Below are 18,475 nucleotides of genomic sequence, written 5' to 3' on the forward strand. Positions count from 1 at the left end.
TTGATACTTAACTTTAATCCATTAATGATGAACGTCGCTCTTGACGGTACATGATTCACAATATTATCTGTTCAGAATTGTAACTGAATATGGCGCCTTGCTAGGTCGGAGGGAATGACGTAGCTGAAGGCTATGCTAAACTGTCGTCTCGGCAAATGAGAGCGTATGTAGACAGTGAACCATCGCTAGCAAAGTCGGCTGTACAACTGGGGCGAGTGCTAGGGAGTGGCGACACGCGGGTCCGACGTATACTAACGGACCGCGGCCGATTTAAAGGCTACCACCCAGCAAGTGTGGTGTCTGGCGGGGACACCACAGCTAGAACAGAAGGAAATGCCATGAAGGCCAGTGTCTTGTCATGTACGCTGCATGAACTGCTTACAACATAAGTGTTGTGGACTGGCAAGACAGCCAATCCACTAGGAGGAGAAGCCGAAAGGCACGCGTTTAAGCTCACGCAGGCTGGCGTGAGGTCTGGAACAGGACAAGGTAATGAGACTAACAAAAATAGTACGTAGCTGCTGGAATACTCAACTTTAATCCATAATTGGTGAACATTGCTCTTGACGGTACATGTTTTACAGCATCAATAGTAACTGGTAATGGCGCCTTGCTAGGTCGCCGCAAATGACGCAGCTGAAGGCTATGTTAACTATCGTCTCGGCAAATGAGAGCGTAATTTGTCAGTGAACCATCGCTAGCAAAGCCGGCTGTACAACTGGGGCGAGTGCTAGGAAGACTCTCTAGACCTGCCGTGTGGCGGCGCTCGGTCTGCGATCACTGATAGTGGCGACATGCGGGTCCGACGTATACTAACGGACCGCGGCCGATTTAAAGGCTACCACCTAGCAAGTGTGGTGTCTGGCGGTGACACCACAATAAGGACAAGTGAACTAACACCCGAACGTAGCTATAAAATTGTTGAGCGCCGGAAACTGGCGTTTCTTTATGTGTACTGTTCGTTGAGTACCTTCTGCCTGGACTTTTGCAATGGCCAGTGACTAAACTGTAATCAGAGCCATCGGAGGAAAATACAAAGAGTTTCACTTTGGAGTGGATGAAATCGCAGAAATTATAGGTAAAGGGACAGAGTCCATCGTTTTTAATAAAACAAGGCAGTTTCTGTGTTAATAATAATATTCATCCTGGGAATCAAGAATATCAACGGTCTTTGCCTGTTATCGATATTGATACTGTAAAAATATCAAAATTTGTGGTATAAATGGCCTATTTCTGATTGCACTGAAGTAGAATCTTAGATTTTGTACAACGCCTTGGGACTCGATACGGCAATTCGTTCCTGAGAAAAAGGGCTCTTAGCAGACGGACGAACAGGCAGATAGACGGATAACAAATGAAAACTTTTTTCGTGCGACAGGATTTCAAATGAAAACTATTCGGATTTTTTCTCTTTAAGTGCACTGTGAAACCTTGCATCTTGCCAAATTTCATGATTCTAGGTTAATGGGAACTAAGTTACATGTTTTTATGAGTGAATATGCGAGGATCGAAATATGTGATATGAATGTCCATATCTTTTGGTTACATTTATTACAACGCTAAGAGGCTACAGATCTTAGTACTGGACATACATTTCAACTTGGTACGTCTGCCTCTTCCTCAGAAAAAAGGTTTTTAACAGTCGGTCAGACAGGCAGACAGACAGACAGACAGCTGGCCGGAGTGGCCGAGCAGTTCTAGGCGCTACAGTCTGCAACCGCGCGACCACTACTGTCGCAGGTTCGAATCCTGCCTCGGGCATGAATGTGTGTGATGTCCTTAGGTTAGTTAGGTTTAACTAGTACAGTATCTGAAATAAGTTCAACACGAAAAGTACTTCGCATATTTTCATACGCTTATGTCGTATGGTATTATTTTTTGGGGTAATTCTTCTGATTCAAAAGGGTATTTTTGGCTCAAAAACGGGCTGTTAGAGGTATGTGTGGTGAAAGTTCGAGAAACTCTTGTCGATCCCTATTCAATAGTCTGGGAATTCTAACATTGCCCTCACAGTATATATTGTCTTTACTGTCGTTTGTTGTTAGCAATATTAGCTTATTCCCAAGAGTTAGTAGCTTTCACTCAGTTAATACTAGGCAGAAATCAAATCTGCATGTGGAATGCACTTCCTTGACTCTTGTGCAGAAATGAGTACAATATTCTGCTGCATCTATTTTCAATAAGCCACCGCAAGAACTCAAAAATCTTAGCAGTAGCCCAAACACTTTTAAGTCTAAACTGAAGAGTTTCCTCATGGCTCAGTCCTTCTATTCTGTCGAGGAGCTCCTGGAAGAGCTGAAAAATTAAGCAAATTCCAGTGTTACATTGTTGATTTTCTTTATTTAAACTTAAGAATTGTCGCCTGAATATGTTTCTTATATTTCATTTTATCTGTTTCTACTATCGTGTTATAATTTCATGTATTGACTCGTTCCATGACCATAAAGACTTCTCCTTAATTTGATCCCACGGTACAATAAATAAATAAATAAATAAATAGTTCTAAGTTCTAGGGGACTGATGACCACCGCTGTTAAGTCCCATAGTGCTCAGAGCCATTTAAACCATTTTTGAGACAGAGAGACAGACGGACAATAGAGTCATCCTGTAAGGATTCCGTTTTTGCAGATTGAGGTACAGAACTCTAAAAATCATATTTGAGAAACAAGAAACAATCCACTGTCTGTTGCAGACGCTGGAGAAGTGCGCCCGCGAGCTGGTGGAGGTGATGGGTGCTGGCTCCAGAGACGTGGAGTTCTTCGACCTGCTGGCTCGCTACGGCACTGACGTCATCGCTTCCTGCGCCTTCGGCCTCGAGACGCACAGCCTGCAGAACCCGGACCAGGAGTTCCGCAAGTGGGCGCGCCGCCTCTTCGTCCCCACGCCCGCCCGAGGCCTCATCGGTACCTTCTGCAACATATTCCCCTCTATTGCCAACACCTTTCGGGTGAGTGGTCGACTGATCGTACCCCGGTGCATTAAGATATTGTCTGCCGAAGGTTGTGCTCTGCTAACCCGAGGAGCTGACACGATTGTCATGTCTCTGGTTCACTAAAAAGTACAGTTATTATTTCCATATTAAACGCAAAACATCATTGACGACTGCCTCCGTAACTGCCTTCATTGCGGAAGGACCCTGGCTCGATTCCCGGTATCGCCTCAATTTTTTCTGAGTTTCGTAGATCTGGAACGGGGTCCACTCAGCCTCATGGGGCTAGATGAGAAGCTGCTTGAATAAAGAAGCAGCGGCATAATTACGATGCGTCTACTGGCAATAACGATAACACAGATTGAGGACACGTTGACTGCATTCCTCACGATCGTAGGTCGCTCATCGTACTGCCTTGTAGGCAGCAGTCAACCATTCGGGACACGCCTGTCCTTGAAAGCTGTCGGTCGACGAATGTCTTTAGTTGTTAATGACATATTGACAAAACAAGGAGTTATCACTTATACATACTGTGTCGCTTTAGTGTCAGAGGGTATTACGGGATCGTAACCTAGTACTATGAGATAAGATACTAATGGTAGGAAAATAAAAAGGCGATGCGCAGCCGCCGAAGGCCCAAATGTGCACATGGGAACTGCTGCGATAAACGCGACAGTGATAAAGCGGCCAAAGGTTACCAGCTAACAGCTGAAGAGTACCGCTCACCCATATTGTGCCGCTGGTCCCCGTGGTCAGGTCACCGTATACAGACGGTGAATGTAAACATGTCTGCCTTGATTAGCTATTTTGATTTTGACGTTTTTTACAGTGGTGACTGTTTTATTCACTGTTTTGTTATGTAATAGCGTAAACTTCACATTTGATGCCACTTTTTTCTTTTGTATATATTTATGGTGTCTCTTTAAGAAAAAAGAATCTGCGTACGTTGGGAGCACTTTTACTAAAGCTGGCCGCAGATTATGTGTATTTAAAGCATAGCTTTGATCTTTTCTCTTAGTACCTGACACACCTACCTCGGAAGTGAGATGACTGTGTGCCAGGCTAAGGAGCTACCTATATAATTTAGAGTTTGTCTCTACTTTTCTATCAAAGAGAAAAAATATTTGTAAATGTTTCTTAGATTATTATTTTAACTATGGACTATGATTTTTTTTGATCGTACGGTGGCCTGAGGATGGTACTGTGCACCTAAATCTGTAGCTACTAAGGAAAATTAGAAATCTTGACTACCGAATAGAACAAATACATTTTTCTGTTGTATTGATCGCTGTTCCAGCCGCCAGTACGTCGGGAAAATGTAAATTAATAACTTGTTTTATTGCCATGAATAACTTATAGCTTACAGCAATAACACAAGCTTATCTCAAATGGTCTACATCTACATACATATCTGTTAACCACTGTGAAGAACATAGAAGAGGGTACTTCCCATTTTACCACATATTACGATTTCTTCCCATATGGCGAGCGAAGGTACATTTTAATTCATCCAATCAAGTCTTCGCGGTCCACCCTGGGAAGCGGCAGTATGTAGCTTGATTCCTCCTTTTATACCGGTTCTTGAACGATTGATGTTTTGTTTTCTCGGAATACTTGGCACCCATCCTCAAGCATCTGCCTGCTCAGGTTTTTCGATATTGCCACCACGATTTCCTAACAAACCTGTGATTAATATGCCCTGTTCTACTTGGTGTGGGGTTCAACTTGAGCAACTGGCTTTTGCTTTGGTGTTATTGAGTTTGCTTGCCAGGAGCTTTCCATTATTTCTCTTTACACCTTTTATGTGTATTTTAAGTATGGATCTAACTCTATATTTTGTATGTTAGTTGGAGTTTTATTGTTAGACGCTCATATTGCCTTGTGAAGTAATTTTAATAAACGACTACTCAAATTGCACTCTAGCTCTTAAATTTACGACTTGGTTAGTCATGTTCTCTAGCTATAGTGCCCTCCGCTAGCCTCAGATATTTCTATAAATACGAGACGCATCCTGCCCGTCACCAGCAGTTTTGATCTGATGTAATTTGATTTTATCAGGGAAGCAAAAACAACATTGGTCAAGCCCTCTGCTGCCCGCACCGAAACAGAGTTTATTGTGCCGTATCATTCCCTGTGTCTCCAGCAAAGCTAACGGATGCCATTGAACAGTTCTAGGAGGCCCTTTACCAGTGCTTTTCCAGACACAATTTCTTCAGGTCTGGTTGATACTAATATTATGTGTCTCTTAATCTCCAATGCCTCGCGTTCGAAGATCAAATGTGATGCGGTTTCCTCGCCCACACCACACATCCTACATTTGGAGTCTTATTCTATTATCCCCATTGTATGTGGTGTTTTTTTGAAATTCCCATGACCTGTCAATAGTCCAATCACGAGTTCCATTTCTCTCCTGTTTAAGCTCAAAATTGAGATAATTCTCTTAGAACATAGCTTCGGGATCAATACCACGCCGTTATTGCTTTTGGACTTTAGCCCAATTTTCTACATGCTGTCTCCTTGTTCAGCCTCGTAGTTTTATTTTGTTCATCGCCTTGGTGATTATCAGGACAGGTTCTGGTTCAATAAATGGTGTCATCGCCCCTATCCTGGCAAACCTACAGGTTTACTCATTACTACTAATCCCTGAGTGACCAGGGACCCAAAATGGGTTTACCCTACTGCTTTCCCCAAGCACTACAAGGACTTTGTGGCATTCTGCCACGATCTTTGGTCTTGTTGCAGAGGCTGCCAGTGCTTTCAGGGCTGCTTGGCTGTCTGAATAAACCTCTGTAGCATCTCCGCAAATTCTCCTCCACACACACACCCTGATGGAAGATATTTCTGCTTGAAACACAGTGGCCATCTTCCCTAGAGAGACTGCACTCTCAAGCCTTGGCTGCACTCCATACATCCCGGCCCCAACATCTTGGTCTGTTTTCGAACCGTCAGTGCTCCAGATTATGTCCCCAGTACGGTGTCGAAATTTGTTCTCCCAGAGCTCTCTACTTCCAATTACTACATTGAAAGGCTTACTGAAGCAGATGGGAGTTATTATATAGTCGGCCAGCATTTGACCAACCATACCTAAGTCTGCCTCGCTCTGTATTTTAGTGTGAGAGCCTCCTGGCTATCCCAGTGTGTCCCAGTTTTTTCCAGTCTTTAACCTGTGTGCTCCACCTGCTGCCTCCATCTGTACCCATAGGAGTAATGGGGGCATGTTCAGCATGGTACCACATCCCAGCAGTGGATGTGTTGTTAATTCTGCCTGTAATAGCTAAGCAGGCCAGTCTCTGTACCTTTACAATCTCCTTAGCAGCTACCTGCTGTTCTACCTTTTTCCAACACACTGTAGGCCCATAAGTGATCATAAGTCGTACTACCGCAGAGTATATGCAGTACACACCCTTGGGGCTTAAGGCCCAGGTTTTACCACAAGCTCTCCCATACTCATTAGAGTACCTTTCGCCATGGAATAGGTGCTCCTTACGTGAGGGGTCCACAATAGTTTCTCATCGAAGGTTACTCCAAGATATTTCACTATCCCCTGCATTGGTGGAGTTTCATCGAGAAGCTTGATATTCCAATATGAGTGTTGGATCTGCTTCCTCGTAAATGGTACTATAGCAGTCTTCTTAGGACTGACCCCTAGATCCTGTTTCCTGCACCAATTTTGCATAATGCTGTTGTTTTGGTAGAAGAGCCAACACCGTGTTACTTGAGGAGGCCGAAATGCACGCGTTTTAGCTCACGCAGGCTGGCGTAAGGAGGGAAGAACTATACTGACGTGAGGTCTGGAACATGACAAGGATTTAGAATTCAGAAAGCGGACGTAATTAGTTTGATACTTAACTTTAATCCATTAATGATGAACGTCGCTCTTGACGGTACATGATTCACAATATTATCTGTTCCGGATACATAGTAACGGAATATGGCGCCTTGCTAAGTCGTAGCAAATGACGTAGCTGATGGCTATGCTAAACTGTCGTCTCTGCAAATGAGAGCGTATGTAGTCAGTGAACCATCGCTAGCAAGGTCGGCTGTACAACTGGGGCGATTGCTAGGGAGTCTCTAGGCGAGACCTGCCGTGTGACGGAGCTCGGTCTGCAATCACTGATAGTGGCGACACGCGGGTTCGACGTATAACGAACCGCGGGCGATTTAAAGGCTACCACCTAGCAAGTGTGGTGTCTGGCGCTGACACCACAAATGCAGTGTGTGCCATAGCTCTGACTTTACTTGAAAATTTGCGAAGTACTACTATAACAAGATCGTCTGCGTATCCCGGGCAAAAGTACTGTCTATAATTTAATTCTACAGTGAGTTCATTCACCACAAGGTTCCGCGCAGTAGAGGGAACAGGACCCCTCCTTGTGGACTGCCTCTGGTGGTGCTGATTACCATTTTTTGTTGCATCACGGTGGCTTCTACCTTTCTACCTCTAAGTATGGCTCTAATCCACCTGTAAACGGTGATCTCCAAGCCATGCACCTCTGCTGCCTTAACCATGGATCCAAAGGTCGTGTTGCTAAGACCCCCTTCGATGTCCAAGAAGATGCAGAGGGCTATTTCCTGATAGTGTAGAGATTTCTCCACCTTCCCAACAAGATGGTGGAGTGCATTTTCACACGATTTTTCTGGTTGTATGTATCTTGGTTTATGTGTAAACGGACCCCAGTTAACCTCCTCTCCCTAACACGCACGTTGACCAGTTTGTCTAATGTTTTAAGAGAAAAGGAGGACAGACTGATTGGTCTCATAGCCTTGGCCTTGGTATGATCAATTCTCCCTGGCTTTGGAATGAAGACAACCTTCATTGCACCCCAGACGTTAGGAATGATTCCTACTGCTAGGCTAACTCTAAATAACATGCATAGGAATCTTGTGAAGTTCACTCCTGCTTGTTGCAAGAGCTCTGTAAAAATTCCATCTGGGCCAGGTGACTTGAACAGTTGGAATGTTCCCACCACCCATTGAATTTTACTATGGTTAACACATTCTCTGGCAGATTCCCAGTCCTCCCTTCGAATAACTAAAAATGATATCTCACAGAGAACTCTTCCTGGTCTATGTTGTCTCTCAGAGTACATTGAGGAAAATGGGTCTTGAGCTTCATGTGCGTTTCATGTACTTTCCTTGTATACTGCTCATCCTCTTTCCTTAAAGTTCTTCCTGGGTAAGTTGGTATCATACTGAGGATTTTATGAAGTCTGGCCTGAACAACCGTACCCTCTACCTCCCCACAGAATACCTTCCAGGACGCCTGCTTTGCTTGCTAAATTACAAGATTGTATTTGACCTTCTTGCAAGGTTAAACAGTCTTTAGCAGATTCAACTGTGATTCCAGGTTGTTGTTCCACCAGGATACTTTCCTATTCTTGCACTTCTTGGTGACTGAGCAGTTGTCATGGTATGAGGTCATGATGGCAGAGGTCAGTGCCTCTGATACCTTCTCAAACTCTACCGGATTACTTATCAAAGCATCGAAGTACCGACTTCCGATAGGCTTTAGTTGAGGTCCCTCCTGTACGCCTGCCAGTCAATTTTTCTGGGATTCCTATAGGACATGGTCTGTTTAATGCCCATTTCATCCTCGAGCTTAATATACATATGGTCTGACGAGGATGGCCCTAGAGCCACATGCCATTGTTTGACATAACTACCCCTCAAAGTGGAACTGAAGGTTATGTCAATTACCTCTTCCCTTATTATATTCCTGAATGTAGGTTCTGTGCCCTTATTGAAGATCTCAAAGTTATTAGCTAGAAGAAATTGTAGACTGTACTCACTTCTACTGTTGGTGTCAGTGCTGCCCCACAGTTGTGTGCATTAGAATCGCATCCAACCAGTAGTTGGTCCCTCTGTTGTGCACAGGCTTCCATCAGTCTCCTCACCTCCTGTGAAGGAGGAGCACTGTCCTCGTAAGGAAGGCATTCTGAGGTCATTACAAACTCCCTCGTGATACCTTCCTCACGCTGCCGCATCCTGATGGTCACTAAGTCCCTAGAACAAAAGTCCGCCATCGACATCAAAGGAATTCCATTTTTTTACGTAAATGCACGTTCTGGAGTTTCTTATATTTCTAGCATAAACCAGATTATCTCTAGTGCCACTGGAACCCGATACATCCCCTTTATATAAATAGTGTTCCTGAATCAAGGCTCTGCCCACTTCTTGTCTTCCCAGAAGACGACTCACGGCAGCAGTGGCCACTTTACTGTGTTGCAGATTTATCTCCAGCACATTCAGGCTCCATCTTGCCGCCATTGTCGCTTCTGATGTCTTTGATTACCCTGATTGCAACCTGTGAGAACCCCAAGAATAGTCTCAGGTACCATTCTCGCATTGCCTTCAAGGACTTCTCTCTGGCTTCCACCACAGGGGTTTCGTTGTTTGATGCAGCCTTCCGGTTGGTTACCTTCCAACCCTCTGTCGAGACTTTCATGTTTTGAGACCCTATTTTTTCAAAGACTCTGGAGAGGTATCATAAGGAGTTTTGGCACCCAGATTAAAATCTTTGCTGTCTCGAAGAGCTCAGTCGCTGTCTTTACCAGCAGATTTGCATCCTCCCACGTTGATATTAGGGGCACCTTTTGATTAAGCCTGTCCACTGTACCCACCCCCTCACAGACAAAGATAAGAGCACTGTGATCCAGATAGACTCTCCTGAATTTGGGTCCTGGACCAGTGCCCCCCCCCCCTCCAATCTTCTCAAAGAGGGCCATCTGCACAAGCTCCTCCTGCTGTGAGGTGATCTTGACCAGTGGATAGCCTTGCTGGATAACCACCATGCTAAAAACCGAGACTGCAGTACTATAGGTCTATTTCCCTATTTCTTGCTTCAGCTTTTTCTGGATACACTTATCCTGAGAAGTGGAAGTCTTAGATCCCTCCCTTGTTCTCTTACTGCCTGCCCTCGGTGTGGAAGGGGTTTGTACACTCCCTACGCCCTGGGACAGTCTTTCCTCGGAGGTCTTGGGCTCAAGCCCTTTTAGTCCCGTCCACTTTTGTTGAGGAAGCCACTCTTTTCATTCCATTAAATTTTGATCTCTAAGAAGTTTCCTCCTCTGAACCCCACACAAGTCTTTGATCTTAATCTGGTCCAACTTCTTGGTAATCATTTCCATTTCTTGAACAGATCTCTCCTCCTGTTTAGCTGAGGGGATGTTTTCCATCAGTTCCAGCCACGATGTTTGGGTGTCTGAGGTCTTAACTTGCCCTTCAGTATTGCTATTTTTTGTGTCATTTTGGTGCCATGGGAGTTAGGGATCTAACCGGTCCACACCACGGAAACTCCATGCGGTGCAAGGCTAATTATTCAGGGAGGTCGCCTGGATCCCTGAGGCTCCTTTCACGACTCATCTTCCCATGTGCCACGCACCCCTCGGACCGCATCACACCTTGGATTGAGTACTGAGGAGTTGGGAAAGGACAAGGAATGGATGTGGGATGAGAGGTCGTTGTGGGCCATACTTAGTCTGGTTCATCGGCGAAGACCTTACTGACCGTCGGTTCCCACAGCTAGCCTATCCTCAGCTTCACACTAACACACAAGCCTCTCCATGCACACGGACAGTGCTACTTCAAGGTTGTGTCCCCCAGAGAGGCACCAGCACTTAATATATCCGCAGGTATAGATTTTGACGTTAATATGTACATCAGAATATTTTATGATGTGTGTGGCTGGTATGCATGACTATTAATCAAATAAATATTTTATTTTTCTGATGTATCACCAGACCTGTTATAGAGTTTGCTTCAGTTAGTAGAACTTAGTTGGTTACATGACTGTTTTTTATTTGTAACAGATCTGAAGAGGGCAGTAGCCGAAACCGCTAATAGTGGATTACAAAAAAAAAAAAAAAAAAAAAAAAAAAGAGAGAGGAAAAAAAGCGTGATCAAGGCAGATCTTATTCTTAAGTGCCACAATATGATCATGGATAATTTACAGACTTTATGTCTGAATTTGATAATATCCGAAGACTTGCGGGTGTTCTGTAAATAATCTACTTAGTGCACTGACTACATTTTATCAGTAGCCTCTCCAAGACTCACAGTCTGCGACCTGCACTAGCTAGCCGGAGCCTAATGGGTTTGTTGCATTTCATATCCTCACAAATTGCTCACCACCAATGTATGTGTTACATAGGCGCATAATATTTTCACCACTATTTCAAATATGCCTGTTTTGTGTTATACAATGACACAGAAAGCTAGGAACCTACCAACAAGGTTCCCTTCAATTCCTACTAGGTGTTCATACATCAACGTCTTCATGACATTCGGTAGAAGTGAAATACGGTGATCACGCTGTCTGTGGGAAAGGAGTTTCCCTTCCAAATTAACGATTACGGTATCTGCTGTCGCCGTGTCCCACCAGTAGGAATCGTACTCTATTTTACAGGGTGTGTGTTTCACGGACAACTAGAAAGCTGGTTATTGGTGAATGATCTCCCAAGCGATTCGCAATCATCTCCTCAAATTTTACTCCCAGAACTATTTCTTTTTGAGAACCTTCATCGTTTCTCTGTGTCATAAGCTATCCAGGTCAAGTAAGCTGTTGTCCACGGCGATAAATATCTTCCAGTGAGGACGAATCCTGTTGTCAAGCTTTTATCTTCATATTTGTTCTGCTTTCCGTTTTGTATTCTGCAGCACTAAGCATTAAATGCATGTTTGCAAATTCATGCATCTTCCCCGTGGACAGGTCACAGAAACTGTGTACTGATTTTGAATTAGTTCCTCTAATGTCGATGAGGCAAGTAGTTGTTTGTTATCAAACACAAGCGATTTAAAAATATGTCGAAATTTCATAAACATATAAAATTTCGAAATTTTGATAAAAATATTCGGTTTAGAATTGTCTTCTGTATAGATTTGCCCCGAAGGCTTTCGGACACTCTGTATCTGTAAAATCATTCCAGTTTTGCGGAGACCATGTACCAAGTATTTTGACCGAGATATTCCGTAATGGCGTAATGTATTCGCCATTGGAAAGACCGTGCACGTTTTTGCTTTCACACGAATAAATGCACAGTTGATACTATGAACCACGTGGCTCGCAGAAAATTGACTAAGAGTATGGTGTGATCAATGCTCAGAGAATAGTTCTCTCAGATTTTTATACGTTACATTCAAATTTGCTTGTTACTCTGATTCAACAATTCCCACAAAGACATTCAGTGTTACCACTTTACTTGAGCTAAACACCCAATAAATAAATAAATAAACGCTCAGAAGGGGAGGATGAAACGAAATACAACTTCGAGAATTGACAGGGTATGTGATGTTATTTCAGTGCCGTCGATGCATGCGTGATTCGGTTGGGAAGCATGTCCTAAAGTCACTGTATCCTCTCGTGAAGTAAGCTGGCCCAGAAATTGTTGATTCTTGATATTCTGGATACTGACAGTGAGAAAATCTGGGGATCATGCTGACCCAGAAAGTAACTCATCATCAGGATGAAACGAAATGCAACTTCGAGAATTGACAGGGTATGTGATGTTATTTCAGTGCCGTCGATGCACGCGTGATTCGGTTGGGAAGCATGTCCTAAAGTCACTGTATCCTCTCGTGAAGTAAGCTGGCCCAGAAATTGTTGATTCTTGATATTCTGGATACTGACAGTGAGAAAATCTGGGGATCATGCTGACCCAGAAAGTAACTCATCATCCTGACAGTTCATAAAGAAACATGTTTAAGTAGTTCTAAGTTCTAGGGGACTGATGACCATAGATGTTAAGTCCCATAGTGCTCAGATCCATTTGAACCTAATGTCGTGTTCTTCCCAGTCACTCTATTTCTTGGCACACTTGACGGATTTTCGCCGTGCATCAAAATCGAAGTAGGAATACACAATCCATATGACGTACAGGAACATCAGTCATGGTGGAAGTGTGATGTTCTGTGTGTGGTGGGCCTGCACACAACGTGGCCCCATCAGACTCTCGCATTTTTGCCGTGGATAGCATTACCCATGGTAGTGAAGACAGTCTTGTTACTACGCTCATATTTACGGTTATTACATACAGAATGCCACCAAATAGTGCGACATGATAATTGTATAGCAGTCTTCGATTCTTAATCTGAAGTTGACCAGTATGTATCCAGTTTACATGTAGAACTAGGCAGTAAACGACGATTGGTTCGAATATGGAAACAGTGTCGAGTATTAAATACCCCGGAAAAACTTAAAGGCCCACAAAAATATTTAACTTGAGGCCTTATTTTCTGTGCAGATCCATACAATATCTCCCGACGTGGATGAGTACTTCACCACTTTGGTGAAGGACGCCATCGAATACCGAGACTCCCACGGAGTGTCGAGAGCAGACTTCCTGCAGTTGCTCATGAACTTGCGGGACGACCAAAGCACCGACAAAACACCAGGATCAAGTAAGTACTTCTCAAATTTCGCTCTTTGTACATCAAGCGCTTCGATTTCACTCACAGATATATCTACAACGCTTATTTGAAACAAAATGAGGGAAAGAAAATAAGAACGAGGAACCAGAAGAAAATGTCGACTCAAAGTGCAGATTATTTGTCGTAAATAATTGGAAATGAAGTTCGCGTAATCTTTATTCAATCAATCCTATAGAAGACATAATGTATCGATTTGGTGGAGAGAAGCGGAAACTTTATTGAAGTCAACCAATGCTTCACACCTACTTTCACTCAGTTCAATCCTAGATGTTTATGCTACTATCTGTCTACACAACCTTACGTTACTCTTATATATGCAGGGTGTTCGAAATTCCCGTTACAAACATTTAGGAATTGTGGTGGTGGTGGTAAGTTCCTATCAGACAAAACTGCTGAGGTCATCGGTCCCTTGGCTTACATACTACTTAATGTAACTTAAACTAACTTACGCTAAGGACAACACTCACACCCATGCCCAAGAGAGGACTCGAACTTCCGACGGGGAGAGCCGAGCGAACCGTGGAAAGGCACCCTTAGACCGCGCGGCTAAACCGCGCTGTTGGGATTTGTAGTGTGGTGTGTGTACTTAATATTTTGAATAGGAACCAATGTCCGGAAACGTACCGTTTCCGTTCAACGACGATTTCAGTTCAGATCCTTAACTGTCCACTTCTGCTTCTGGAACTGAAGTAAGCGAAACATTCATTTATCACGTAAGCACATTTGTTTGTGTTAACATTTAAACATTGTATGTTTTCATTATTCCGAAGCAAAAAAGAACCCAGCGAATTGTATGAACAGAACAGTACTGATGCTTGACGAACTGAATTATGTGCTACGCAATACAGTTGTTATGCAACAGTTCGAAAGGAAACATAACGAAACATCTATTTATCATTTAAGCACAGTTGTTTGTATTAACATTTATACGTGTTTACATCATTCTAAAATGAAAAAGAACCCAGCATACTGTACGTACAGAATGATACTAATGCATTACAGCAGCGACTCGATATCACAACCACCAACTTTGTTACAGACAGTGTACCTACGAGCTTGTTCTGGTGCACCCTCTCCATCCCACCTGGTGTATCTTCAATTTCTAGTGCAGCGACCAAAACTCGTGGTAGCAGATCTTCCTCTATCCCTCCAGGAGCCTCGTAAATGGAAATTGCCATGCGACCCCACAAGAAGTAGTCAATAGGAATCAAATCTGGCGATCACGGCAGCCACGCGGCTGGACTACCTCGGTCTATCCATCATTCTGTATATCGTCTACAGAAATCTTTCCGAACCGCACGTGAGAAGTTGAGATGGCTCTGAGCACTATGGGACTTAACTGCTGTGGTCATTAGTCCCCTAGAACTTAGAACTACTTAAACGTAACTAACCTAAGGACATCACACACATCCATGCCCGAGGCAGGGTTCGAACCTGCGACCGTAGCGGTCGCGCGGTTCCAGACTGTAGCGCCTAGAACCGCTGGGCCACTCCGGCCGGCAAGTTGAGATGTTGCACCTTCTTGCTGAAACCACGTTTCCTGACGGACATTCAGTGGCACAACTTCAAAGAACAGGTCCTATAGACCTACGTTTTAGAGGAAGATAAAGCATGCAAGACCAGTTAGCTTGAGCGGAAGCAGGCATGATACATTCACACGGCCGTCCAGGGTACCTGCCTACACGTCAATACCAAACCGGTGCTGAAAACCCTAAACAAACGCGGTACGAGAGTTTTCGTCTGCCCAGACATGGCTGTTTCATGAATTCAGAACACAGTCGCTAGTGAACTTACATTCATCTGTGAACAGAACTCGACGTGGAAACAGGAGTATGTCGATGCAACGGTGCAGGAACCACGTGCAGTAGGCAACGCGTTGTGGAAAATCGGCTGGACCCACAACGTTTACCATCTGTAAGTGATACGAATGTAATTGATGCTAACGCAGAACGTCCCAGACGATACTGTGGCAAACACCAACTGAACGTGCAGTTGTTCGTGTACTAGTTGACGGATTCTCTTCAATGCGATGCAGTACATCTTCTTCGAAGTTGGGCCTGTGATATTTTCGTGGAGCACCACATTCCTCCCTGCTGACGGTGAAGGTACCTGTTTCTCGGAGCTGCTGTGTCACTTCGACAATAAGTTTGTGTGATGGCTTGCTACGTTGTGGAAAACGTTTGTGATACAGCCGACTAGCAGCTCTTCTGATACCTCGAGCTTCGCCATACACAAGGAACATGTCTCCGTATTCCGAAAACGTGTACCGAACCATGTTTTCCGCATTGAACAGGCCTCGCAGGAAGGCATACGCTAAGTGACATCAGCTGATCGCCTGATTTAATACACGTCATCATGTCTACCGTATTTCATACCACGACAAGCAGCTCTGAAGCTTCCCTCCTTCCCTCAGCGGATGTGGACACGTTGTACATCTGAACTGAAACTGTCGTAGAGCGGAAGCGGTATATTTTCTACCGCGGGTTCCTATTTAAAATTGTACTCACTCCCCTCTAAAAGCCCTAGAAGTTTGCAAGAGGAATTTTCAAACATCTTGTATTAACAATGGCTCCGATACGTGTTAGTAATGCGAGTCTTAATTTACAGTTACTTGTTCTAGTCAGACCTGCGGAGAAGTACGTACAGTGAGACACCGCTTCACAATATCACTGGAGATTGGTTCTTGTTTCTTAAAAAAATTACAAACTCAAACGACTTGCTGTGGCAGTCTTTACTTATGTTTGTCATCCATAAAAAGTGAATTTTTATCTTTGTTGGCTTCAGCCTCATTCATCTGGAAGAACAGCCACCGAATTCAGTACAGCCCTGGATTGCTTAAAGTTAGCTGTTACAGGCATCGAAAATTACAGTCTTGAAATAAAAAGTGAACTTCAATTGAAACACTGATTTTATTGAAGAAGTAGCTGACAAACTCGGCATTGCCCAGGTAGTCATTTTGCCAATTTTCTATTAGAATCTAAAACAAAAAATGAAGTGTAATATGGAAAAAATTCATTTCCATGTATTCATGTAAAAACCTTTGAAATCATCAAACAGTCGTACAAAGATCCTGGATCGTTTCTGTGCGCAGCTGCTTCGCATGTCTACAACTCGATTTTGTAAACGTATCTATGGCAACACCTCTTCATAAGTCTATAGACAACTACTGATTCCGTCTACAGCCGTTTGCGCTTCACAGTTGAAAGCTGTCAAAAGCGCCGCCAAGTGTCAGAGTTTCTCTTAAGTTGACTCCACTCTAGGATTGTCTTAGTGCTAAAGAATAAATGTAATATAATTTTGTAGCTGCATTTAGCGGCTTATGCGGTTACTGTTAGCGAAATATATTGCGAATAAAGTTATCAGCACAGAAGTAACAAATGTAAACGACATGTATGATGCAGCGATTTTTCACGCAGCTAATTGTGTATGACGTGTATCTCCTGAACTATGATAGGTAGGCGGTGTCACAGGGATTGCTGGCTGACAGTAAGGAATATGTGTACCAAGTTTGGTTGAAAATTGGTCCAGTTCTTTAGGAAAAAATGTGGAACACACACACACACACACACACACACACACACACGCACACACACAGACAGAGAGAGAGAGAGAGACACATGGATCATTCATTATGCACATCTTCGCAGACGAACAGCATTAAGGCGCAGTCAAAATTGCATGCCTTTGGAGTACCGTCTCGATTGGGCGGACGGATTTGTGATCCCCTGTCCGAAAGGGGGCAGTTCGTAGTATTTGACGGTGATATCTGACGTTTCCAAAGGAAGTGTTTGCCGTTCGTACTCTGTATAAACAATTTAGGAAACACTTGAACAACCATCTTATATTGTTTGTTTGCAGATGATGGTATCATTTACCGTTTAGAAAAGTCATCAGAAGATCAAAACCAATTGCAAAATGATTTAGACAGGAACTTCGAAAAGTGTCAATTGACTCTGAGTAACGAAAAGCGTAGGGTCTCCAAATGAGTACTAAGAGGAATCTACTGAATTTCGGTTACACAGTAAATCACAAATCTAAAGGTTACCATTTCAACTAAATACCTAGAGATTCCAATTTTCTAACAACTTAAATTGGAACAGTAACCGTTTTGTTGGCAAAACGCTTAGAAGACGCAGCAGGTCTATTAAAGAGACTGCCTACACTGCACTTGTCAGGCCTCTGCTAGAGTACTGCTGTGCAGTATGGGACCCTTACCAGAATGGATTAGCGGAGGACACTGAAAAAATTCGAAGAACGGCATCTCGCTTTGCGTTATGGCAAAGCAGGGGAGAGAATCTCACGGATATCATAAACGAGTTGACAATTATTAAAACAGAGGCATTTTTCGTTGCGGCGAGATCTTTCCACGAAACTTCAATCACCCACATTCTCTACCGAATGCGAAAATGTTTTACCATCACTGACCTACACTGGAAGAAATGACCATCGTAATAAAATAACAGAAATCAGAAATCTCACGGAAAAATTTAAGCCTTTATTTTTTCCCGCGTGATGTCCCAGACGGGAGCAGAGGAGAAATGGAGTGAAGGTGAGTCGATGCACCATCTCGCAAGCATTTAAGTGTTAATTGGAAAGTAGTCCCATACATGCAGATGTACTGTCACATTTTTCTACGATTACATTATAATTAAACAAGCAGATTATATACAGCTGTTCACCAACGTTAACAAATATTGCGGACCTCTTAAGAACCGATGTAAAGGAGCTATCAACTTTCTCATAATATCCTGCAAAGAACTCGGAAGTAGAAATATCTCACCCAGCCCTTTTCCCAGCAGCACAGGCCCTACGTATCGTAATATAGACATGCGGCAAGTTGTCCAGTTATATTATCCACCACACGCAGCACAATTTGAAACACAACAAAACTAAACTCGCATTCAGACCCTAAAGGCCACACGATACTGCCTGGCAGCCGTGTCGCATTCTCAGCACAGCCGTATTTAATTTAGTGTATGAGAATTTTGCTTTGTTTTCTTTATATTTCATTCCTAATTAACTTATCTATCACAGTAATTGCTTAGGTACTGCATTTGTCATCATGTTATTTGGTGGGTAGATACATAAATTCTTTGGGTTTCCCATCCCTAGAGCAAGCTA

At 43.4% G+C, this 18,475-nt stretch overlaps 1 protein-coding gene across 1 annotated transcript in view; it reads left to right on the forward strand.

Moving 5' to 3' along the window:
- LOC124799010 (probable cytochrome P450 6a14) overlaps positions 1 to 18,475 on the forward strand; it is a 138,684-nt gene that overhangs the window by 98,911 nt on the left and 21,298 nt on the right. Inside the window, exons 3-4 of the mRNA XM_047262547.1 lie at positions 2,693 to 2,947; positions 13,168 to 13,324. Of these exons, the coding sequence (XP_047118503.1) occupies positions 2,693 to 2,947; positions 13,168 to 13,324 (412 nt within the window). The remainder of the gene's footprint in view (positions 1 to 2,692; positions 2,948 to 13,167; positions 13,325 to 18,475) is intronic.

Source organism: Schistocerca piceifrons, chromosome 5 (assembly GCF_021461385.2).
Source record: "Schistocerca piceifrons isolate TAMUIC-IGC-003096 chromosome 5, iqSchPice1.1, whole genome shotgun sequence".
In the NCBI taxonomy this organism is placed as follows: domain Eukaryota; kingdom Metazoa; phylum Arthropoda; class Insecta; order Orthoptera; family Acrididae; genus Schistocerca; species Schistocerca piceifrons.